The following is a 26,054-nucleotide window of genomic DNA, read 5'->3' on the forward strand; positions in this document are numbered from 1 at the left end:
ATATTGCTTGGACTTCCAGATGGTGTGTAGCCTAGCAAAAGCACCCTGTGCCTTTCCGAGTCTTGCTCTAATGTCCTTTTGTGCAGAGTTGTCCTTACTGACGAGACTTCCCAGATAGCTAAAGTTCTCAACACCAAGGATTCCTATAGAATAAACAGGACCCAAGTTATCGTTTTGTGGAAGTTGAGGACACTTTTTGGGCAACTGGTGTGGAAAGTTGTTGTGCTACACCTGCAGCTGATTACCTGACATGTGCACAATCCATTGATATCTTCTATACAGTAAGATGACTAAATGTATATGACGCACCACTTCCAGCAAGACTGAGTGCAACCATTTCATGATATATAATAGACACTTTGGATCACCCTGGATGTGCTGAGGCATCAAGCCTCTCCATGGATGTTAAGTTAAGTTAAGTTAAAGTACCAATGATTGTCACACACACACACTAGGTGTGGCGAAATTATTCTCTGCATTTGACCAATCACCCTTGATCACCCCCTGGGAGGTGAGGGGAGCAGTGAGCAGCAGCGGATGCTGAGGCATCAAGCCTCTCCCTGGATGTGACGCCAGCCTGAAACACGGCTATTCATTTGGTGGTGGCCGACACTTTCATATTTACCGTAAAATGTGGCCATTCAGTGACTGTGTGTGAGTGCGTTTATGTTCGTTAAACTTTTGAATCGTTGTGCCTCATGTATGCTTTTAAAAGTCAGAGCAGCATTTCTCCTAAAGCGACAGCTCACCTGTTGAGTGAATGAAAGGTAAGGTGACCACTCAACTGTGTCTTGGAGTAAAGAATAAGGAAGTATATTGAGAACATCAAAATACTTCATGTAAGAGTGAGCTGATTTGCCCAATGCCTTACTGATTAATAATACCATGTGATGCACAAAAACACACTTTGTAAAATTGGAATTATACTAAAAACACAATTGCTGAATACCTTACTTACCACAATCATGGTTTAAGCATCGATTTTCCTAAAACTAACATTGTTAGCAAGTAAATGTTCCAAACAATCAGGTAAAATGTTGTATAAAGATACAAATAAACATTGACCCCCAACATTAGCCCAAACAATAAACATAGCAATGCATTGTGGGAACATGGTGGCAGCCATTTTAACTGTCCCGTTGCATTGTGGGGATAAAACATCACTTTTAAAGTCAGATAACCTGCTACTTAACTTGACACATGTTCATTTTAAAGTCAGATAACCTGCTACTTAACTTGACACATGTTCATTTTAAAGTCAGATAACCTGCTACTTAACTTGACACATGTTCATTTTGCTTAGAAAAATGCCCTTCATATGCTTTCAGTTTGGACAGCCCTGCTTTATGTCATTCAAAGCCATTGTCAGTTCTGCACTTGTATACCTAACATTTTAAAGCAGTGTGCAGAAAATCTCCAATGTCAATCCATAAAAAGGTAGACTGAATCAAATCATCTGATACATTTGACTTGTAGTGACACTGGAGTGTCGCAGATACACAACAAAATATTCTGGGAGTGAAAACTCTTCATTTCAATCCACCTGTCAATAGCTCAGGAGTGAAATTACAAAGAATAAGGTTGTTTGGTGTCATAGTAAAAAATCTATGTATTTTTTCTAAAACATAAATGACGAACAAATTTACTTAAAGGGGCTCTATTATGTAAAACAATTGGATTGACCAACTGGTACCTGTTTTTGTGTATTTGGATCTGCGTCAGTCTTGAAAATGTGACATCCAACCATAGAGGCCTTGCAAAGATATATATAAAACAATCTTGCCTTGCTTCATACTTTCTCTGCACATACATCCTCCGATGCTACCATTTCTAATATGAAGAAGCGTATATTTTGAAATTAAAATGTCAATAAACTCGCCATGGAAAAGCTAAAAACTTCAACAAAGATGGCGGGGTGAAGGCGGCTTGAAAACGGTCTGTATAACATCATCTAAGCAAAATGTTGACCAAAGATCCACCATCACATGTTATGTAGACCACAAGGACGTGTTTTAAATATAGAAAAAAAACATAAAACCCCTTTAAATCTGTGGTAGAAAATAGGTAATTTTGTTAAAAAGGCACAAGTTATTCACCTAAATAAACTTAAACTGCGTGGTCCTAGATAGGGGTGTCAAAAAATTGATTTTCAGATTATTTGCAACTCTTATTTGTAATGATTCTTAATTTATTCAAAACAAATGATAAAAAATAAAATTTCAATCTGTCCTGTCCAGCCACTCAGACAAATCATATTGTTGATGTAGATGATCTACAAACCCCAAAACCAGTAAAGTTGTCACGTTGTTCATCCATCCATCCATTTTCTACCGCTTGTCCCTTTCGGGGTTGCTGGAGCCTATCTCAGCTGCATTCGGGCGGTAGGCGGGGTACACCCTGGACAAGTCGCCACCTCATCGCAGGGCAGTTGTCACGTTGTGTAAATGGTAAATAAAAAGAATGATTTGCAAATCCTTTTCAACTTATGTTCAATTGAATAGACTGTAAAGACAAGATATTTCATGTTCACACTGAGAAACTTTTTTTTTTTTTGCAAATAATCATGAACTTAGAATTTAATGGCAGCAACACATTGCAAAAAAGGCATTTTTACCAGTGTGTTACATAGCCTTTCCTTTTAACAACACTCAGTAAAGGTTTGGGAACTGAGGAGACACATTTTTGAACTGGAATTCTTTCCCATTCTTGCTTGATGTACAGCTTAAGTTGTACTTAAATTGTTCCTGAGCCCACGTGGTGATATCCTTTACACACGGATGTGGCTTTTTGATGCAGTACCACCTGAGTAATATCATGGCTTACGTGCAGTGATTTCTCCAGATTCTCTGAACCTTTGATGATATTACGGAGCGTAGATGGTGAAATCCCTAAATTTCTTGCAATAGCTGCTTGAGAAATGTTGTTCTTAAACAATTTGCTCAGGCATTTGTTGACAAAGTGGTGACGCTCGCCCCATCCTTGTTTGTGAATGAGTGAGCATTTCATGGAAGCTGCTTTTATACCCAATCATGGCACCCACCTGTTCCCAATTAGCCTGTTCACCTGTGGGATGTTCCAAATAAGTCTTTGATGAGCACTCCTCAACTTTCTCACTCTTTTTTGCCACTTGTGCCATAGAACTGGCACCCTGTGTTATTAAAAAAAGGAAAGATTTTGAACCAAGAATCCATTCTGAACCCTAACAATGGAATGGAATGGTTTGGTGCCCAAAAATTGACAGCCCAAGTCCTGGACAAGCACAATGTATGTCAGAGTTTTTTGATACTGTGCATGAATGGCATTGTATCCAAGGTGGTCAAGAAGGTCTGCACTCCAAGTCCAGCACCACATGGTGAACATGAGGCGCATACGACTTCACGGCCTCAATGTGTTGGATGCTTGTTGTCCACGGTTTAGAAGTGAGTTCCTTCAAAAGAGAGCCGACGCGGCTTGCAGCATCAGCCGCCCAGGCCTGCCACGCCTCTCTCTTCCCGCGTACGCCCCACTCATCAGTTATTACTCCAGGCCATGTAACGTTTTGATGAATGTGTAAAATACCACCAGTAGTTTTCTTCAGAAGGCGACATGCCACTGGCCAGCCGTCTTCAGAGGTGGGTATGAGGCCCAGGTTGACTCTGTCTGCAACACTGCCCAGCTGAACCTGACACACAAGAACATCACTTCATTATTTTATTACAAAACATGCATGTAAAGTAACTGTGTGTGTGCGTGTGTATATATATATATATATATATATATATATATATATATATATACAGTATATATATATATATATATATATATATATATATATATATATATATATATATATATATATGTGTGTGTGTGTGTGTGTGTGTGTGTGTACATATTATATTAATATGATGGATATATAATGGATATAGAATTATTATAATGGAGGAGAGGGGGGCACAGGTCCGGTGGCCATGGATGAAGTGCTGGCTGTCCAGAGTCGGAACCCGGGGTGGACCGCTCGCCTGTGCATCGGTTGAGGACATCGCTGCGCTGCTGACCTGTCTTCGCTCGGGATTGTCTCCTGCTGGCCCCACTATGGACTGGACTCTCACTATTATGTTAGATCCACTATGGACTGGACTCTCTCACTATTATGTTAGATCCACTATGGACTGGACTCTCACTATTATGTTAGATCCACTATGGACTGGACTCTCTCACTATTATGTTAGATCCACTATGGACTGGACTCTCACACTATTATGTTAGATCCACTATGGACTGGACTCTCTCACTATTATGTTAGATCCACTATGGACTGAACTCTCACACTATTATGTTAGATCCACTATGGACTGGACTCTCTCACTATTATGTTAGATCCACTATGGACTGAACTCTCACTATTATGTTAGATACACTATGGACTGGACTCTCTCACTATTATGTTAGATCCACTATGGACTGGACTCTCACTATTATGTTAGATCCACTATGGACTGGACTCTCTCACTATTATGTTAGATCCACTATGGACTGAACTCTCACTATTATGTTAGATCCACTATGGACTGGACTCTCACACTATTATGTTAGATCCACTATGGACTGGACTCTCTCACTATTATGTTAGATCCACTATGGACTGAACTCTCACTATTATGTTAGATACACTATGGACTGGACTCTCAACCCGTCTCCGCTCGGGATGGTTTCCTGCTGACCCCACTGTGGACTGGACTCTTACTGTTATGCTGGATCCACAATGGACTGTACTCTCACAATATTATGTTAGACCCACTCGACATCCATTGCATTCGGTCTCCCTAGAGGGGGGGGGGGGGTTACCCACATATGCGGTCCTCTCCAAGGTTTCTCATAGTCATTCACATCGACGTCCCACTGGGGTGAGTTTTTCCTTGCCCTTATGTGGGCTTTGTACCGAGGATGTCGTTGTGGCTTGTGCAGCCCTTTGAGACACTTGTGATTTAGGGCTATATAAATAAACATTGATTGATTGACTATTATGTTAGATCCACTATGGACTGGACTCTCACTATTATGTTAAATCCACTATGGACTGGACTCTCACTATTATGTTAGATCCACTATGGACTGGACTCTCACTATTATGTTAGATCCACTATGGACTGGACTCTCACACTATGTTAGATCCACTATGGACTGGACTCTCACACTATTATGTTAGGTCCACTATGGACTGGACTCTCACTATTATGTTAGATCCACTATGGACTGGACTCTCACACTATTATGTTAGATCCACTATGGACTGGACTCTCACTATTATGTTAGATCCACTATGGACTGGACTCTCACTATTATGTTAGATCCACTATGGACTGGACTCTCACTATTATGTTAGATCCACTATGGACTGGACTCTCACACTATTATGTTAGATCCACTATGGACTGGACTCTCACTATTATGTTAGATCCACTATGGACTGGACTCTCACACTATTATGTTAGATCCACTATGGACTGGACTCTCACTATTATGTTAGATCCACTATGGACTGGACTCTCACTATTATGTTAGATCCACTATGGACTGGACTCTCACACTATTATGTTAGATCCACTATGGACTGGACTTTCACACTATTATGCAAGACCCACTTGACGTCCATTGCACCGGTCTCCCCTCGAGACCACATCTGCGGTCCTCTCCAAGGTTTCTCATTGTCATCACACTGGGTTGAGTTTTTCCTTGCCCTTATGTGGGATCTGAGCCGAGGATGTCGTTGTGGCTTGTGCAGCCCTTTGAGACACTTGTGATTTAGGGCTATATAAATAAACATTGATTGATTGATATTAAAGAGTATGTGAAAGTTTGACTCCTACATTGTTTACTTCCGTGACAACCTCCTTAAAGTTTTGTAATCAATCAGAAATATCAAGAAGCTAAATCCACATCGATAAGTTGGAGAAAGTGTTTGACATTTTTCCCATCATCCACTTTAATGGATTTAAATGGGTGTCATTTTGAAATGTTTTATGTTGTTTGGACGTTGTGCTATGTGTGACTATGTGTGTTGACCTTCATGTTAGTTGCATTTTGTTTTTGCACCATGACGAGGGAAGGTTGTTTGGATTGTGTCATATAAGCAGAGGTGGGTAGTAACGCGCTACATTTACTCCGTTACATCTACCGGTACTTGAGTAACTTTTGGGATAAATTGTACTTCTAAGAGTAGTTTTAATGCAACATACTTTTACTTTTACTTGAGTATATTTATAGAGAAGAAACGCTACTTTTACTCCGCTCCATTTATCTACATTCAGCTCACTACTCGCTACTGATTTTTATCCATCTGTTAATGCACGCTTTGTTTGTTTTGGTTTGTCAGACAGACCTTCAAAGTAGGATCTATCGCATGCCTGCGTTTCACCAATCACATGCAGTCACTGGTGTCGTTTGACTCCATTTCACCAATCACATGCAGTCACTGGTGACGTTTGACTCCGTTTCACCAATCACATGCAGTCACTGGTGACGTTTGACTCCGTTTCACCAATCGCATGCAGTCACTGGTGACGTTTGACTCCGTTTCACCAATCACATGCAGTCACTGGTGACGTTTGACTCCGTTTCACCAATCACATGCAGTCACTGGTGACGTTTGACTCCGTTTCACCAATCACATGCAGTCACTGGTGACGTTTGACTCCGTTTCACCAATCAAACAGAGCCAGGCGGTCACATGATTAACAAGCTTAAGCTTACATGAACTCAACAAGGCACATGGCGGTAAGTAACGTTAGTAGATATTTTGGCTGTCACCGTAGGCTGATGTTAGCTTCCCTGCTATGAATCACTGTCAAATGTACATCGTGTGGGGACATTTATTAACGCACTGCAGCCTCATAGACACACACACACACACACACACGCACAGTCGCACGCACACACACACACGCACAGTCGCACACACACACGCATGCATAGAAACATCGATCAGTGTGTTCCCAGATGCAGCCCACACCTATCAGTTTAAGGTTTGCGTAAAGGCTAACTTGTTATTTTCCTTTGTAATCTCTGCCTATTGAGCCTATGGTGCTGTTAAGTTATTGTGGCTCAATTTGCCTTAATTTTTTTATGTTAATGTATTATTATTTAATATATATTATTGTTTGCTCTTGAACGCATCATAATTATCCCCTCAACTCCCCCCAAAATGGATTAACTCGCTGGAATAAAAAAGACAATATAACATACATCCATAAATGCGGATGCATATGAAAAAGTGCAATATATTTATCTGTACAGTAACCTTTTTATTTATTTATATCTGCACCTTATTGCTTTTTTATCCTGCACTACCATGAACTAATGCAGCAAAATTTTGTTCTTATCTGTACTGTAAAGTTCAAATTTGAATGACAATAAAAAGGAAGTCTAAGTCTAAGTTTTAGTTGCTTAAAAGATATTCCTGGCTCTGAATTTGCTCATTGCTATTTTTATGTTTTTGTGCATTATTTGTTGCCGTCATCATTAAACAAACAGGTTACTCATCAGTTACTCAGTACTTGAGTAGTTTTTTCACAACATACTTTTTACTTTTACTCAAGTAAATATTTGGGTGACTACTCTTTACTTTTACTTGAGTAATACATCTCTAAAGTAACAGTACTCTTACTTGAGTACAATTTCTGGCTACTCTACCCACCTCTGCATATACGTATATGCTGTGCTTTTATTTCAAGGAACTTTCAAAGGTCATTGATACCTCACAGTGTCCACAGAAACAGCCTGAAATGTAAGATGAATTTGGAGGTGTGATGCTTTGTTAAACTCCTGACGTCTCACTGGCCGTAGTTTAGACACACCACTGATCTAGGTACATTAAAGTCATAAAAAGCACATATTACTTGTCGATTGTCCTCCGGGTGAACTGTGCAGCGGTCATGTACTCCATTGATCACAAGATTCTTGTGTAGCGCTTGGACCGCATGCGGGTTCCACTCGCAGGCGTGCACATGTGCTGCGCCCGCATGTACCAAATATGGAAGTGTGAAGTATCCTATACCTGACAGAACAACACACTTGTGTTACCAAATCATATGTACAGAAGGAGACATTTCTTACCTGCATATAAATCAACCACAGTTTCGCCCCTGCAGTCGAATCCAGCAACACGCAGCTTCTCTGATATATTCCCAGCTGAAAACATGCATTTGGTGACATCAAACTCATATCTGCAATAGGAAAAAAACAACAACAACTGACTGTAAATACTTCATACAAGAGTTGTGTCAAAATTATACCTTGGAGCTAAATATATTACTGTAAATGCTGAAAATTATATTATATACATATTATAATTGGAAAAATTATATATAGGAATTTGCATATATAAACAAAGATCTCTATGGTCATTTAATGACAAGCATCACAGCAGCAACAGAACCAATGTTGTATTAGTACCAAGAAAAAAACTGCTCAGCCAGCATTAACAGCCCTGAAGAGTTCTGCAGAGTGACACAACTGACATTTTAAAGGCATCATATTATTTGTTTCTGTGTTTAAAACCCTTCCCTGTTGTCTACAAAACATATAATGGTCCAGATTCTGCATAGTCTCTTCAGGATGCACCATTTTGTGGGCGGTCTAATTCACATGGCTCCCTAATACATATCCATTCATGAAGCTCTTTTCCATGGCAGGAACTTTTTCAGGAACTTTCTCATTTACTCAGGTAAATGATGTTCCCCCTGTGTTTCCACTAAAAACTGCCCGGGTAGATTTAGTTCTTCAGGAACATGTCAGAGTTCCTGCCTGCTAGGTGGGACTTTTGGAAGCCACCCGGGACCTTTTAGGGGGTGGGCTGCGCTGATGAACGTATTTTTCAAACACACGACCGCAAGCACGACTTCCATCCATCCATCCATTTTCTACAGCTTGTCCCTTTTGGGGTCACGGGGGGTGCTGGGGCCTATCTCAGCAAGCATGACTTGTTTATTTCTATTACAACAAACTTGACAACGAAGAGAAAGAACAAAATGAACTTTCGACTCGCAGGAACTTTTGTGGGACATCTTTATGTTGAAGAGCGCTGATCAGTGGCACTATCTTAGTGTTTTTACTCAGTCCGAGTCTTTAAACTATATGCAGTTTATTGTGGTTCATCATTTTTGACAAACTTTATTTCGATACGGGAAGTGTACAGACTCTTTTAAACGTATTTACAGAACAGTATGACGCAAAGCAAAGACCTCAGCTGCTACTACTCTGACTTTGTTAGATAAAAGTGAAATATAGGAGGCAGCACACGAGTGGAACTAAGGTAAATAACATTAAATATTAACTATTTACTTTATTACATGTTGTAAAAGTCATGAGTCACACTCCATTTGTGTAGTTATTAGCCTCAACCCCAGTGAACACAATGCTAATAAGCTAAAGCGATGTGTTGGGTGTTGTTTGCGTGACATAAACACTGACATTTATTATTAATATATTGCTATTTATAGATAAACGCTGACATTTAGTATTTATATATTATGATTAACATATAAACAATGACATTTTTATTCATATATTGTTATTTACAGATAGACACTGACATGTATTACTTGTTGAGTTTTTCCTTGCCCTGATGTGGGATCTGAGCTGAGGATGTCGTTGTGGCTTGTGCAGCCCTTTGAGACACTTGTGATTTAGGGCTATATAAATAAACATTGATTGATTGATTGACTTATATATTGTTATTTACAGATAGACAGACATTTGTTATTCATATATTGTTATTTATAGATAGACACTGACATGTATTTATACATCATCATTTACATATAAATACTGAAATTTATTATTTATATATTATTATTTACAGATAGACAGACATTTATTATTAATATATTGTTATTTACAGATAGACACGGACATTTATTATTAATATATTGTTATTTACAGATACACTGACATTTATTATTTATATATTATTTACAGACAATCATTGATATTTATTATTTATATATTGTTATTTGCAGATAAACACTGACATTTATTATTTGCAGATAAACACTGACATTTATTATTTACATTGTTATTTACAGAAACACTGACATGCATTATTTATACATTGTTATTTACAGATAAACACTGACACTTATTTATATATTGTTATTTACAGATAAACACTGACGTGTATTATTTATATATTATTATTTACAGATAAACACTGATATGTATTATGTATATATTGTTATTTACAGATAAACACTGACTTTTATTATCTTTATATTGTTATTTACAGATAAACATACATATATTATTTATATATAGTTATTTACAGATAAACACTGACATTTATTATTTACAGAAACACTGACATGCATTATTTATATACTGTTATTTACAGATAAACACTGACACTTATTTATCTATTGTTATTTACAGATAAACACTGACATGTATTATTTATAAATTGTTATTTACAGATAAACAACTGACATTTATTATTAATATATTATTTACAGATACACACTGACATGTATTATTTATATATAATTATTTACAGGTAAACACTGATATTTATTATTGATATATTATTATTTACAGACAAACACTGATATTTATTATTTATATACAGATAAACACTGGCTTTTATTATTTTCTATATTGTTATTTACAGATAAACATACATTTATTATTTATATATAGTTATTTGCAGATAAACACAGACATTTATTATTTACATATTGTTATTTACAGAAACACTGAAATGCATTATTTATATATTGTTATTTACAGATAAACACTGACATTTATTATTTATATATTATTTACAGATAAACACTGATATTTATTATTTATATATTGTTATTCACAGATAAACACTGACTTTTATTATTTTTATATTGTTATTTATAGATAAACATACAGATATTATTCATATATAGTTATTTACAGAAAAACACTGACATGAATTATTTATATATTGTTATTTACAGATAAACACTGACATATGTTATTGATATATTGTTATTTACAAATAAACACTGACATTTATCATTTATATATTGTTTACAGCTGAAATGGACTAAAAGGAATCACATGACTCTCATGAATTCATCATCTACCGAGAGGACAACTTTCTGACAAAAGCCTGACTTTTTATGAACAATTCGGTACACTTTGTTTTTTAAATCATATAGTTTTATACATGATTGTTTTGTATTTCATTGACTTACTTTTTACTAAAGGAAGTGTGACCTAATATTGTGCTTATTCACACGGGATCAATGTAGGTGAAATATACTGAATCACTCCTCCATATGTCATCAGTCTGATTTGTACAAACTATCTGAACTGTAAAATGTGGTGGAAACACAAAGCACACACTTCTACAGGAACCTATAGTTCCAGGTTTCAGGAACCAAAAGTTCCTGAACTTTTGTTGGAGAAGGGCTTATTCCGTAACAACCTGCTGGTGGTAATGTTTTATGTACCTGAGGTTTGATTTTTGATGTTTATTTTCCCATTACCCCAAACACACCATCGATGCCTAAAAAAAATGGTAAAATGGTTATACTTGTATAGCGCTTTTCTACCTTTTGATTGGCGCAGAATGAGCAAGTATTGTTTTGTGTTTGGGGAAGCACGGAGACAAAAGTGTGTGCACGGGAGGTAAAACATTTTGGAATTGAGATGTTTGTTTTCTTAAGATTGGCAATAACAAATTTAAATAGCACCAGACTTTATGTGATTTTTTCTGGAGGGTACAATACAGTATATTTACTTTGTTTTCACGTAAAAAAACCCGATATTTTTAGGTGTGGCTTTAGTTACATTAAGCGGAAACCCTATCTTCACAATGCCTCCATGGATTGATTTCAATTTTTCGGGACTTATGCAGATACTAAATACACAGCAGCAGATAATAGGTAAGAAAAATAGTTTTTGCAAAATAGGGCTCCTTTAAAGCTCATGCAGAGAAAGATAAAGTTGCTGGATGCTGATAACCCATGATATTTCAATTTGGTGTTAAATACAAAACATAAAAAGTTGCATACAACCATAGCAATTTAGGTTTTTAACCTGGTGGTTAATTGCTTTTGTACACCAAACACCCGGTGACTATGGAAAAGTCACAGGCTAATTGAATAGGCGTTAATTGTATAAATGACTTGACTTTCAGTCACACTCACGTGATGCCATTGTCCACGTGTTCAACCCAGCTGTGTTCTCCCAAGAGCATGGTCACTTTGGGAGACCTGTACCCGTCGCTGCATATTCCACTCATCCTTGCCAGGCGTTTGGCCCCCAGGCCTTTGGCTACAGCCCGCCATAGCTGCTTGTCTACAACAAAACTAGGTTATAATCCACTTGGTCCTTGTTTAAAACAAAAAGGTGCTGCCATTTGAAAACATGACCTATTTTCTTCCAAGGAGGGGCCAAGAAACAGTTGTGCCCCAGCAGGACCAAGTCTCCATGTCGCTGGAAGCTGCGAGGCAGATCTATTCTCAGCTCCTCCGTCCATCTTTCTCCATGAGATTCCAACAGCTCAAGGAGGACTTCTTCTAGTTTATTGTCTCTCCTCCTGCCTTTCTCCTTCTTTTTCAGCAGAGAAGACTGTGGAAGATGTAAGGACAAGTTACTACCACGCTATTGTAGATACCCAGGTATTTCAAAGTCTTCACAATAATGCCGTGACCTGTGAGGGTATCAAACAATGTTTACATTGTCACTTTAAAGACACTCAACCATCTTTGTTCTTAATATTTGCTTGAAGCATTTAAGTCCCATCTTAAAACTCATTTGTATACTCCAGCCTTTACATAGACCCCCCTTTTAGACCAGTTGATCTGCCGTCTCTTTTCTGCTCTGCCCCCCTCTCCTTCGTGGAGAGGGGAGGGGGCCAGATGACGCGCTAGCTGTTTAAAGTCGGGACCCAGGGTGGACCACTCATCTGTGCATCAGCTGAGGACGTCTCCGCGCTGCTGACCTGTCTCCACTCAAGATTCTGGCCCCACTATGGACTGGACTCTCACACTACACTATTAACTAGATCCACTATGGATTGGACTCTCACACTATTAACTAGATCCACTATGGACTGGACTCTCACACTATTATGTTAGATCCACTATGGACTGGACTCTCACACTATTAACAAGATCCACTATGGACTGGACTCTCACACTAACAACTAGATCCACTATGGACTGGACTCTCACACTATTATGTTAGATCCACTATGGACTGGACTCTCACACTATTATGTTAGATCCACTATGGACTGGACTCTCACGCTATTAACTAGATCCACTATGGACTGGACTCTCACACTATTAACTCGATCCACTATGGACTGGACTCTCACACTATTATGCTAGATCCACTATGGACTGGACTCTCACAATATTATGTTAGATCCACTATGGACTGGACTCTCACGCTATTAACTAGATCCACTATGGACTGGACTCTCACACTATTAAGTAGATCCACTAAGGACTGGACTCTCACACTATTAACTAGATCCACTATGGACTGGACTCTCACACTATTAACTAGATCCACTATGGACTGGACTCTCACACTATTAAACTAGATCCACTCGTTCCTGCGGTCCCCTCCAAGGTTTCTCATTGTATCCCATTGGGTTGAGTTTTTCCTTGCCCTGATGTGGGATCTGAGCCGAGGATGTTGTTGTGGCTTGTGCAGCCCTTTGAGACACTCGTGATTTAGGGCTATATAAATAAACTTTGATTGATTGATTGATTGAAACATGGGATGTTCCTGCACTATTCTTTGCACTTAAAATACTTGTTTGTAGTAATAAATATGATTAGAACATTATGTTTGTGTTCAATTACAGTGAGTGTGTATATCCTAAACATTCCTGTCACTTCATATACACTTTTTATCGGACATACACCGCAATAATATCATACGGTGGCCTTAATACCGTGATAATATCATATTGATTGATTACATCTCTCCTTAGTACAAAGGTGTACAAGATGATTGAGTGTGTTGGATGAGCTCTCAGTACCTGACACCAAACGAGTTGACAGCTACCGCCTGGAGGTGTCACATCAACTTGTGGTAAACACCAGGGTACAATTGGCAGAAGAACAGTCCCAGTCGACTCTTTTACTAAACCAAAGCCTCGGTCCAGGAAGGTTCGGGACAGAAGTTGTTGTCTGTGTATCGGCAGACAGAAAATGGCAATAACATTAAAGCATGTTTAAAAAGGTTGAGGACCACTGATGTACATAACATGTTTAAAAAGGTTGAGGACCACTGATGTACATAACATGTTTAAAAAGGTTGGGGACAACTGATGTACATAACATGTTTAAAAAGGTTGGGGACAACTGATGTACATAACATGTTTAAAAAGGTTGGGGACAACTGATGTACATAACATGTTTAAAAAGGTTGAGGACCACTGATGTACATAACATGTTTAAAAAGGTTGAGGACCACTGATGTACATAACATGTTTAAAAAGGTTGGGGACCACTGATGTACATAACATGTTTAAAAAGGTTGAGGACAACTGATGTACATAACATGTTTAAAAAGGTTGAGGACCACTGATGTACATAACATGTTTAAAAAGGTTGAGGACCACTGATGTACATAACATGTTTAAAAAGGTTGAGGACAACTGATGTACATAACATGTTTAAAAAGGTTGAGGACAACTGATGTACATAACATGTTTAAAAAGGTTGAGGACAACTGATGTACATAACATGTTTAAAAAGGTTGGGGACAACTGATGTACATAACATGTTTAAAAAGGTTGGTGACAACTGATGTACATAACATGTTTAAAAAGGTTGAGGACCACTGATGTACATAACATGTTTAAAAAGGTTGGGGACCACTGATGTACATAACATGTTTAAAAAGGTTGGGGACAACTGATGTACATAACATGTTTAAAAAGGTTGGGGACAACTGATGTACATAACATGTTTAAAAAGGTTGGGGACAACTGATGTACATAACATGTTTAAAAAGGTTGAGGACAACTGATGTACATAACATGTTTAAAAAGGTTGAGGACCACTGATGTACATAACATGTTTAAAAAGGTTGGGGACAACTGATGTACATAACATGTTTAAAAAGGTTGAGGACCACTGATGTACATAACATGTTTAAAAAGGTTGAGGACAACTGATGTACATAACATGTTTAAAAAGGTTGAGGACAACTGATGTACATAACATGTTTAAAAAGGTTGGGGACAACTGATGTACATAACATGTTTAAAAAGGTTGAGGACCACTGATGTACATAACATGTTTAAAAAGGTTGGGGACAACTGATGTACATAACATGTTTAAAAAGGTTGGGGACAACTGATGTACATAACATGTTTAAAAAGGTTGAGGACAACTGATGTACATAACATGTTTAAAAAGGTTGAGGACAACTGATGTACATAACATGTTTAAAAAGGTTGAGGACAACTGATGTACATAACATGTTTAAAAAGGTTGGGGACCACTGATGTACATAACATGTTTAAAAAGGTTGAGGACCACTGATGTACATAACATGTTTAAAAAGGTTGGGGACAACTGATGTACATAACATGTTTAAAAAGGTTGGGGACAACTGATGTACATAACATGTTTAAAAAGGTTGAGGACAACTGATGTACATAACATGTTTAAAAAGGTTGGGGACAACTGATGTACATAACATGTTTAAAAAGGTTGGGGACAACTGATGTACATAACATGTTTAAAAAGGTTGGGGACAACTGATGTACATAACATGTTTAAAAAGGTTGGGGACAACTGATGTACATAACATGTTTAAAAAGGTTGGGGACAACTGATGTACATAACATGTTTAAAAAGGTTGGGGACAACTGATGTACATAACATGTTTAAAAAGGTTGGGGACAACTGATGTACATAACATGTTTAAAAAGGTTGGGGACCACTGATGTACATAACATGTTTAAAAAGGTTGGGGACAACTGATGTACATAACATGTTTAAAAAGGTTGAGGACAACTGATGTACATAACATGTTTAAAAAGGTTGAGGACAACTGATGTACATAACATGTTTAAAAAGGTTGAGGACAACTGATGTACATAACATGTTTAAAAAGGTTGGGGACAACTGATGTACATAACATGTTTAAAAAGGTTGAGGACAACTGATGTACATAACATGTTTAAAAAGGTTGAGGACAACTGATGTACATAACATGTTTAAAAAGGTTGAGGACAACTGATGTACATAACATGTTTAAAAAGGTTGGGGACCACTGATGTACATAACATGTTTAAAAAGGTTGAGGACCACTGATGTACATAACATGTTTAAAAAGGTTGGGGACAACTGATGTACATAACATGTTTAAAAAGGTTGGGGACAACTGATGTACATAACATGTTTAAAAAGGTTGAGGACAACTGATGTACATAACATGTTTAAAAAGGTTGGGGACAACTGATGTACATAACATGTTTAAAAAGGTTGGGGACAACTGATGTACATAACATGTTTAAAAAGGTTGGGGACAACTGATGTACATAACATGTTTAAAAAGGTTGGGGACAACTGATGTACATAACATGTTTAAAAAGGTTGGGGACAACTGATGTACATAACATGTTTAAAAAGGTTGGGGACCACTGATGTACATAACATGTTTAAAAAGGTTGGGGACAACTGATGTACATAACATGTTTAAAAAGGTTGGGGACCACTGATGTACATAACATGTTTAAAAAGGTTGGGGACAACTGATGTACATAACATGTTTAAAAAGGTTGGGGACCACTGATGTACATAACATGTTTAAAAAGGTTGGGGACAACTGATGTACATAACATGTTTAAAAAGGTTGAGGACCACTGATGTACATAACATGTTTAAAAAGGTTGGGGACAACTGATGTACATAACATGTTTAAAAAGGTTGGGGACCACTGATGTACATAACATGTTTAAAAAGGTTGGGGACAACTGATGTACATAACATGTTTAAAAAGGTTGGGGACCACTGATGTACATAACATGTTTAAAAAGGTTGGGGACAACTGATGTACATAACATGTTTAAAAAGGTTGGGGACAACTGATGTACATAACATGTTTAAAAAGGTTGAGGACAACTGATGTACATAACATGTTTAAAAAGGTTGAGGACCACTGATGTACATAACATGTTTAAAAAGGTTGAGGACCACTGATGTACATAACATGTTTAAAAAGGTTGAGGACCACTGATGTACATAACATGTTTAAAAAGGTTGGGGACAACTGATGTACATAACATGTTTAAAAAGGTTGAGGACCACTGATGTACATAACATGTTTAAAAAGGTTGAGGACCACTGATGTACATAACATGTTTAAAAAGGTTGAGGACCACTGATGTACATAACATGTTTAAAAAGGTTGGGGACAACTGATGTACATAACATGTTTAAAAAGGTTGGGGACAACTGATGTACATAACATGTTTAAAAAGGTTGAGGACAACTGATGTACATAACATGTTTAAAAAGGTTGAGGACAACTGATGTACATAACATGTTTAAAAAGGTTGAGGACAACTGATGTACATAACATGTTTAAAAAGGTTGAGGACAACTGATGTACATAACATGTTTAAAAAGGTTGAGGACCACTGATGTACATAACATGTTTAAAAAGGTTGAGGACCACTGATGTACATAACATGTTTAAAAAGGTTGAGGACCACTGATGTACATAACATGTTTAAAAAGGTTGGGGACAACTGATGTACATAACATGTTTAAAAAGGTTGAGGACAACTGATGTACATAACATGTTTAAAAAGGTTGAGGACCACTGATGTACATAACATGTTTAAAAAGGTTGAGGACCACTGATGTACATAACATGTTTAAAAAGGTTGAGGACCACTGATGTACATAACATGTTTAAAAAGGTTGGGGACAACTGATGTACATAACATGTTTAAAAAGGTTGAGGACCACTGATGTACATAACATGTTTAAAAAGGTTGAGGACCACTGATGTACATAACATGTTTAAAAAGGTTGAGGACAACTGATGTACATAACATGTTTAAAAAGGTTGAGGACCACTGATGTACATAACATGTTTAAAAAGGTTGAGGACCACTGATGTACATAACATGTTTAAAAAGGTTGGGGACAACTGATGTACATAACATGTTTAAAAAGGTTGGGGACAACTGATGTACATAACATGTTTAAAAAGGTTGAGGACAACTGATGTACATAACATGTTTAAAAAGGTTGAGGACAACTGATGTACATAACATGTTTAAAAAGGTTGAGGACAACTGATGTACATAACATGTTTAAAAAGGTTGAGGACAACTGATGTACATAACATGTTTAAAAAGGTTGAGGACAACTGATGTACATAACATGTTTAAAAAGGTTGAGGACAACTGATGTACATAACATGTTTAAAAAGGTTGAGGACCACTGATGTACATAACATGTTTAAAAAGGTTGAGGACCACTGATGTACATAACATGTTTAAAAAGGTTGAGGACCACTGATGTACATAACATGTTTAAAAAGGTTGGGGACAACTGATGTACATAACATGTTTAAAAAGGTTGAGGACCACTGATGTACATAACATGTTTAAAAAGGTTGAGGACCACTGATGTACATAACATGTTTAAAAAGGTTGAGGACAACTGATGTACATAACATGTTTAAAAAGGTTGAGGACCACTGATGTACATAACATGTTTAAAAAGGTTGAGGACCACTGATGTACATAACATGTTTAAAAAGGTTGGGGACAACTGATGTACATAACATGTTTAAAAAGGTTGGGGACAACTGATGTACATAACATGTTTAAAAAGGTTGAGGACAACTGATGTACATAACATGTTTAAAAAGGTTGAGGACAACTGATGTACATAACATGTTTAAAAAGGTTGAGGACAACTGATGTACATAACATGTTTAAAAAGGTTGAGGACAACTGATGTACATAACATGTTTAAAAAGGTTGAGGACAACTGATGTACATAACATGTTTAAAAAGGTTGAGGACCACTGATGTACATAACATGTTTAAAAAGGTTGAGGACCACTGATGTACATAACATGTTTAAAAAGGTTGGGGACAACTGATGTACATAACATGTTTAAAAAGGTTGGGGACAACTGATGTACATAACATGTTTAAAAAGGTTGAGGACAACTGATGTACATAACATGTTTAAAAAGGTTGAGGACAACTGATGTACATAACATGTTTAAAAAGGTTGAGGACAACTGATGTACATAACATGTTTAAAAAGGTTGGGGACAACTGATGTACATAACATGTTTAAAAAGGTTGAGGACCACTGATGTACATAACATGTTTAAAAAGGTTGAGGACAACTGATGTACATAACATGTTTAAAAAGGTTGAGGACAACTGATGTACATAACATGTTTAAAAAGGTTGAGGACAACTGATGTACATAACATGTTTAAGCCCGCCATGTTTTCGCTAGCCAAGCTAACATGCTAACAACTTAGCCTCTGCATCCTCTTGCTGTAGCTTACCTGAATTCCTGTGCATCGCACTTAGGCACACGGAGGCAAGGTACCGCATCCATTCAAGGTACCGCATCCGTTCAAGGTACCGCATCCATTCAATCCAAAATCAATATATCTACCGTCGAAATACTCCAGAAGTGGCTACTAACGTATCAGCATTGAAACGTTTGTATTTATAGATGTCGGAACTACATTCGAAATGTGTTTCTAGTCGGAAGACAAAGAACGAGGGACCGTGTGTAACACCGATAATTGTAATTGCGTTAACAACATTCTTTATTTTGGGGGTGAGTTTACATGTGAATAATTATTTTGGGGGTGAGTTTACATGTGAATAATTATTTTGGGGGTGAGTTTACATGTGAATAATTATTTTGGGGGTGAGTTTACATGTGAATAATTATTTTGGGGGTGAGTTTACATGTGAATAATTATTTTGGGGGTGAGTTTACATGTGAATAATTATTTTGGGGGTGAGTTTACATGTGAATAATTATTTTGGGGGTGAGTTTACATGTGAATAATTATTTTGGGGGTGAGTTTACATGTGAATAATTATTTTGGGGGTGAGTTTACATGTGAATAATTATTTTGGGGGTGAGTTTACATGTGAATAATTATTTTGGGGGTGAGTTTACATGTGAATAATTATTTTGGGGGTGAGTTTACATGTGAATAATTATTTTGGGGGTGAGTTTACATGTGAATAATTATTTTGGGGGTGAGTTTACATGTGAATAATTATTTTGGGGGTGAGTTTACATGTGAATAATTATTTTGGGGGTGAGTTTACATGTGAATAATTATTTTGGGGGTGAGTTTACATGTGAATAATTATTTTGGGGGTGAGTTTACATGTGAATAATTATTTTGGGGGTGAGTTTACATGTGAATAATTATTTTGGGGGTGAGTTTACATGTGAATAATTATTTTGGGGGTGAGTTTACATGTGAATAATTATTTTGGGGGTGAGTTTACATGTGAATAATTATTTTGGGGGTGAGTTTACATGTGAATAATTATTTTGGGGGTGAGTTTACATGTGAATAATTATTTTGGGGGTGAGTTTACATGTGAATAATTATTTTGGGGGTGAGTTTACATGTGAATAATTATTTTGGGGGTGAGTTTACATGTGAATAATTATTTTGGGGGTGAGTTTACATGTGAATAATTATTTTGGGGGTGAGTTTACATGTGAATAATTATTTTGGGGGTGAGTTTACATGTGAATAATTATTTTGGGGGTGAGTTTACATGTGAATAATTATTTTGGGGGTGAGTTTACATGTGAATAATTATTTTGGGGGTGAGTTTACATGTGAATAATTATTTTGGGGGTGAGTTTACATGTGAATAATTATTTTGGGGGTGAGTTTACATGTGAATAATTATTTTGGGGGTGAGTTTACATGTGAATAATTATTTTGGGGGTGAGTTTACATGTGAATAATTATTTTGGGGGTGAGTTTACATGTGAATAATTATTTTGGGGGTGAGTTTACATGTGAATAATTATTTTGGGGGTGAGTTTACATGTGAATAATTATTTTGGGGGTGAGTTTACATGTGAATAATCATATATTTTATTTTAACAGTTTCAGAAGCAAGCATATTTTGATGAATGCTGGAAGAAGAATTCAGTCGCAGTTTGGACAAGTTGCCGGTAGAGGGCGCAATGCAAGAAAATGCTGCGGAGGTCAGTACGTTTAATTTTGCTTGTAAATAATATTAAATCCCAACTGCAGCATTTTTTTTTTTTCACACAAACTAAAATTGAAATACAATTTTTTAATGAAATGATATAGACTTAATGTAGTCACGTGTGGTTTGGTGCATTGTGAAGGGATACAACTTTGTGTGCTCTCTCTCACACTATGTTGACTATTTCTTTGTCATGTATTCTGACCTGTAAATAACAATATATCAATTGTCGAAGTCAGGGTTAAGAGGCTGCCTGGCCTAGTGTCACCGAGTCTCGAGATGCAAATACATTTGTTTCGTCATTAATGTGTCTAAAGTGCATCCATGCAGTGTTTCCCCCAGAAAATGTGTTAAAGTTAAGGTGGTAAGGTGATACTAAGTACAGTATGTCATTATTAGTAAGTCAATATTTTGACTTAGTCATTTAATGTTAGTTTGTCTAAATCAGGGGTGTCAAACTCAAATACAGAGTGGGATTTTTTTTTTAAACTGAACAAAGCCGCGGGCCAAGGTTGAACAAATGAACCTTTTAATAGGGACCCAAACAAGTTTTGCATTGAATATTGAACAAGATTTAGGGCTATATAAATAAACTTTGATTGATTGATTATATAAAACTATAATGCTACATTTCATTTGTTGATGGCCATAATGAATGAAATAAAACAATGTGACCTATATAACTTTATAGTGACATGAAAAATCGAGTTTCAAAAAAAAAAAAAAAAAAAAAAAAAAATATCAATGGCATATCAAATAAAATTTAAATAAAAATTGAATGCCTCTACATTGATCTACATTTTCATTATCCTATTTGATGTTTTTCAATTCATTTTCAAAGTGGAAAAGTTTATGCTTAGGGATTGCATTTTCGTCTGTATTGACATTGGAAATAGGAAAGAAATCTGCAAACTGTTTCTTGGTCAGTTTTCTTGTCATTAGGGTCATGCTGTGATCTTGTCATTAGGGTCATGCTGTGATCTGACAAAACTGCCACAAAGTTATATGTTTTAGTGGCATCTTCTGCTTTGTTTGTAAAGATCAAATCCAATAAGGTTTGACTACTCCTAGTAATTCTGCTTGGAATTTTCATAACAGGCACAGTTTATGTTTTGATACTATATCTTTTAATTGATCTTTTTTATTTTTGTCCATCCAATTTATATTCAAATCTCCCAATAAAATCGTTTCATTTTTTAGGTTAAATTGATCCAGCACTTCATCAAAATCAGGATAAAAGAATGTACCAAGAGAGGGTGGCATCCCCTCCAAGTTTTCTCATTGTAGCCCGTTGGGTTGAGTTTTTCTTTGCCCTGATGTGGGATCTGAGCTGAGGATGTTGTTGTGGCTTGTGCAGCCCTTTGAGACACTTGCGATTTAGGGCTATATAAATAAACTTTGATTGATTGATTATATAAAACTATAATGTTACATTTCATTTGTTGATGGCCATAATGAATGAAATAAAACTATTCCTCTCAAATGTGTGTTCTTTGCCAAGATAATCCACCACCTCACAGGTGTGGCATATCAATGCACATTTCCTTCTTGTGGGATGAATCAAGTGTTCAAATGAATGTTTGGGTGATGTTTTAGGCTAAGACAATGAACATATTTTCATGTGCAATGCTGACCTGGCAGGGTGTTTCATGCATGCCTAGTTTTATTACCACAATTGGAGGTGTCCAACTCCTCACCATGCCATCCTGCAGCGTGGCGTGCACCTTCCACATCTCCACCTCCATCTTCCTCCTCTGCTGTCCTCAGACGCTCAGCAAACTTAGTGATGGGCAAGATACCTGGAAAATATCAGCTACAAGTGACTCTCCATGCAGGGGAAGCTATAGTGGCAAGCATCAACATTACAGTTAAACAATACAGTACTCTGGACATGATGAATCACAGCTTCCACAGAGGCATATTTGACAATAAAGTGCAAAACCTTTGCCTCACAAAAGAGACATGAAGAAGAATCCATCTTTACATGAACAGAAAGCAATGAAAAAAAGCTTGTTAGTAGAACTTGCAATCTGTCTAATAATCATCAAAAATGTAGGAAAAGTCAACATGATCAGTACTTGCAGACATGGTAGGTTCACGTTACATCACTTCCTGTCAAAATATTTGACACCATGTCACGGTTACCCTGGTGACAATTTGCTTTCTTTCAGTGACAATGTCATATAAAACACATTATGACCCACATTCTTCCAAAACTGCAACTCATTTATGGATTTTTCTACTCTAAAATAACCATAATAAAAAGAGTGAATACACCTAGGTGGTGTTTTGTTGTTTGTGCTATGGCGTCATCTTATGGACCAATTTGTTCATTGCAGGTGCTGCTTCCGTTTACGGGTAGTGCTTCTTTTTCTCATCCCAACCGAAGTGGCGTCGGTCTCCCAGCCGTTCTATCCTACGGATTCTTCATGCATCACTCCAAGCAACCTTTGTACGTTTTACACTAGAACTAAAACTATTCTTGCTTACTAAAGCGTCCCACTAAGCGTCTGTAGGAGTGTTTTCTTGCATATTTCTACGTGCTATGGTAATGTAATGACGCTGGTGTCGCTAGCATTAGCTAATATACCAACACGTTTACAAGTCACTCTATTAGTATTCATTCTTTTCGTATTGTTTCAGTTTCTCGTCACCGTGGAGTTATGGAGTCTGTCTAGCTGATCAGAGAGCTAGCTTGCGCAGCTGGCGGGTCCATGGCGGTGACTTGTATTTTGTTTGATCAGCCGTTTTACTGCCGTGTTACAGACACCGTTTGGAAACACTTAAGGTATGTAAATAAACCTTTACTAGATATTTCTGAGTAAATACTGTAAGCCATTTCACAAGGTGGATATCTGCGGTGCGGCTAATGTATGGAAAATATGTTTTTCTTCTCCAATGCCCTGTTTCCAAGTTGCCATCTCCTGAAGTTGTTGGCTGTGTCGGCGGGAACTGTTACATGATGTACATTTCAGGACAACAAAGACTGGATTACAACTATAAAGAAGATATTTGCCTTGGAGACATTCAGGCAGGGACACAGACATTTTTAAGTTCTATACATACCCTCGTCCATCTTATTGCCCCTGGGTATTGAATACATGGAGGAAGAGCTATTTCATTATTGTTAGTAAGACCTTAGGCTGGGATGAGCAAATAATGTGTGTCAAACTCATTATTTGCTCATCCACATTGTTTGATGTGAAAGCCTGGAAATAATGTGCACTTCCTTTTTCTTGCTAAACATATTCCTTCTGTCAAATCTCATGTCTTCTTCAACTTGACAACTGTCTGATTGTGCAAAAAGCATGACACGTGTCCAAAGCTGCAGTTTTGTTTGTTGGACTATAACAACGTCAAAAAGAGCAAATGTTTTGTGATGTAATGCTAAAACATGTCACATAGTAAAAATGCGGGGGGCCATTCTTTCACTTCATGAAAACAAACACATCACAACATAAGCTTTGTGTTATAAGTGACTATGAGTGTATTATTATTATTATGAGTTGTTAGAATCAAAAGCCTAGTTTATTTTGACTGTAGTTGTAAAGACCCAGCAGCTGAAAATCAAACATTTGCTTAGTAGGCAAATAGTGAGAGCATTCCTGACTTGGTCTTTAGAGTTCTTTTCCACTTTACATCTCCATATTTATTGTCAAATGTGCAGACTTTTAGCATTTTGTAATCTTCTGAATTTGGAAGAATATACCTGGACATAATGAAGGTTTTTTTATTCCAGCAATTATATTTACAAGATGAAACTAATACAGTGTTCCCTCGCTACAACACGCTTCACTTTACACGGCCTCGCTGTTACACCCATCTTTTTTGTGTGTGTATTTTTTCGGTCATGGTGGCCACCGTGGCGTGCACAGCGGCAGGTGGTATCAGGACCGGCGGGGGCAGTGAGGGGTGCACCACCTCCATGACCACACGGTTGTCCAACGAGACCGAGCCCCTTCGAGACCCGGCCCGTCGGAGACGTGCGGGGCGCACCACCTCCTCAACGGCACGGGTGTCTACCCAGACCGAGTCCACTTGAGACCCGGGCCTGCCGGAGCGTGTCGGCCGTCAGCCTGCGCCCCAAGTGTGCCTTGGCCCACGCCGAGGCCACCTGGAATGGAGCTTTCCAGTTGTGTGAAATAAAACCCCCCAGTTTATCCACTTCTGATTGAAGTGCTTTATTGTAGTGTTCTCTGAGAATTAGGACCGTGGTATATGCCCAATTTTTAGCATTTTCCCTTTAGCAGGTCTTCTGTGTCAGGGTTGGTGACAGCTGGTCTAATTCCCGTCGTCAAGGTAAGTTCCATCCTAGTGATGGTTTGTGGTTGGTGATCCTTGCTGACGTTTTTTAAATGATGTTATACATCATTTTAGCTATTGAGCTAAAATCATTGTCCTGATTATCAGGATGAGATGCCCTGGGGGGACGTGTCTTATTATTCCTGGCTGTATTTCTATTGGGGCGTTTTCCCCGTGCTGGTTTTTGTTTATTAACCTTCTGATTAGCCCTATAAGTACCCCTGGGGTTGGGAGGGTCATAATAGGTAGGGTGGAAATTTACCCTGTTTTGAGGGGGCATATCATATGCTGAAAAATTGGAATATATAGTGTTCTGTTACCACTAAAAGTTGTAAACTCTTGTTGTTGAAATGTGTTGTGCTTAAATAAGCTTCTTATGTAATTAACATTACATGTGTATTTGTCGCCATCATGTGGTCATGGCAGTTACTACATCATTGAGAAGTGTGTATTTTGAATCAAACTTTATTGACCGGAAGTTGCATAAGCCAAGCAGAGCAATCTACAGTGCCAGCACGTACTT

The 26,054-nt window shown here is 37.4% G+C and overlaps 1 protein-coding gene and 1 long non-coding RNA gene across 2 annotated transcripts; one reads left to right on the top strand and one right to left on the bottom strand.

The window, feature by feature from the left end:
- Positions 1-1,663: 1,663 nt before the first annotated feature.
- trmt12 (tRNA methyltransferase 12 homolog) lies at positions 1,664-19,722 on the bottom strand. Its single transcript, XM_061930307.2, has 7 exons — positions 19,531-19,722; positions 14,006-14,156; positions 12,381-12,579; positions 12,156-12,306; positions 8,092-8,201; positions 7,875-8,032; positions 1,664-3,661 (listed from the first exon to the last, which is right to left on the bottom strand). The coding sequence occupies exons 1-7, from the start codon at positions 19,581-19,583 to the stop codon at positions 3,317-3,319; spliced, it is 1,167 nt and encodes a 388-aa protein (XP_061786291.1). The 5' UTR covers positions 19,584-19,722; the 3' UTR covers positions 1,664-3,316.
- A 54-nt stretch (positions 19,723-19,776) lies between these two features.
- Positions 19,777-25,463, top strand: LOC133577058 (uncharacterized). The gene is made up of 5 exons (XR_009811695.2): positions 19,777-19,811; positions 21,124-21,224; positions 23,569-23,681; positions 23,873-24,017; positions 24,144-25,463. It is a non-coding gene; the product is annotated as an uncharacterized lncRNA (long non-coding RNA).
- Positions 25,464-26,054: the final 591 nt, after the last annotated feature.

This window comes from Nerophis lumbriciformis, linkage group LG36 (assembly GCF_033978685.3).
Source record: "Nerophis lumbriciformis linkage group LG36, RoL_Nlum_v2.1, whole genome shotgun sequence".
Taxonomy (NCBI): Eukaryota; Metazoa; Chordata; class Actinopteri; order Syngnathiformes; family Syngnathidae; genus Nerophis; species Nerophis lumbriciformis.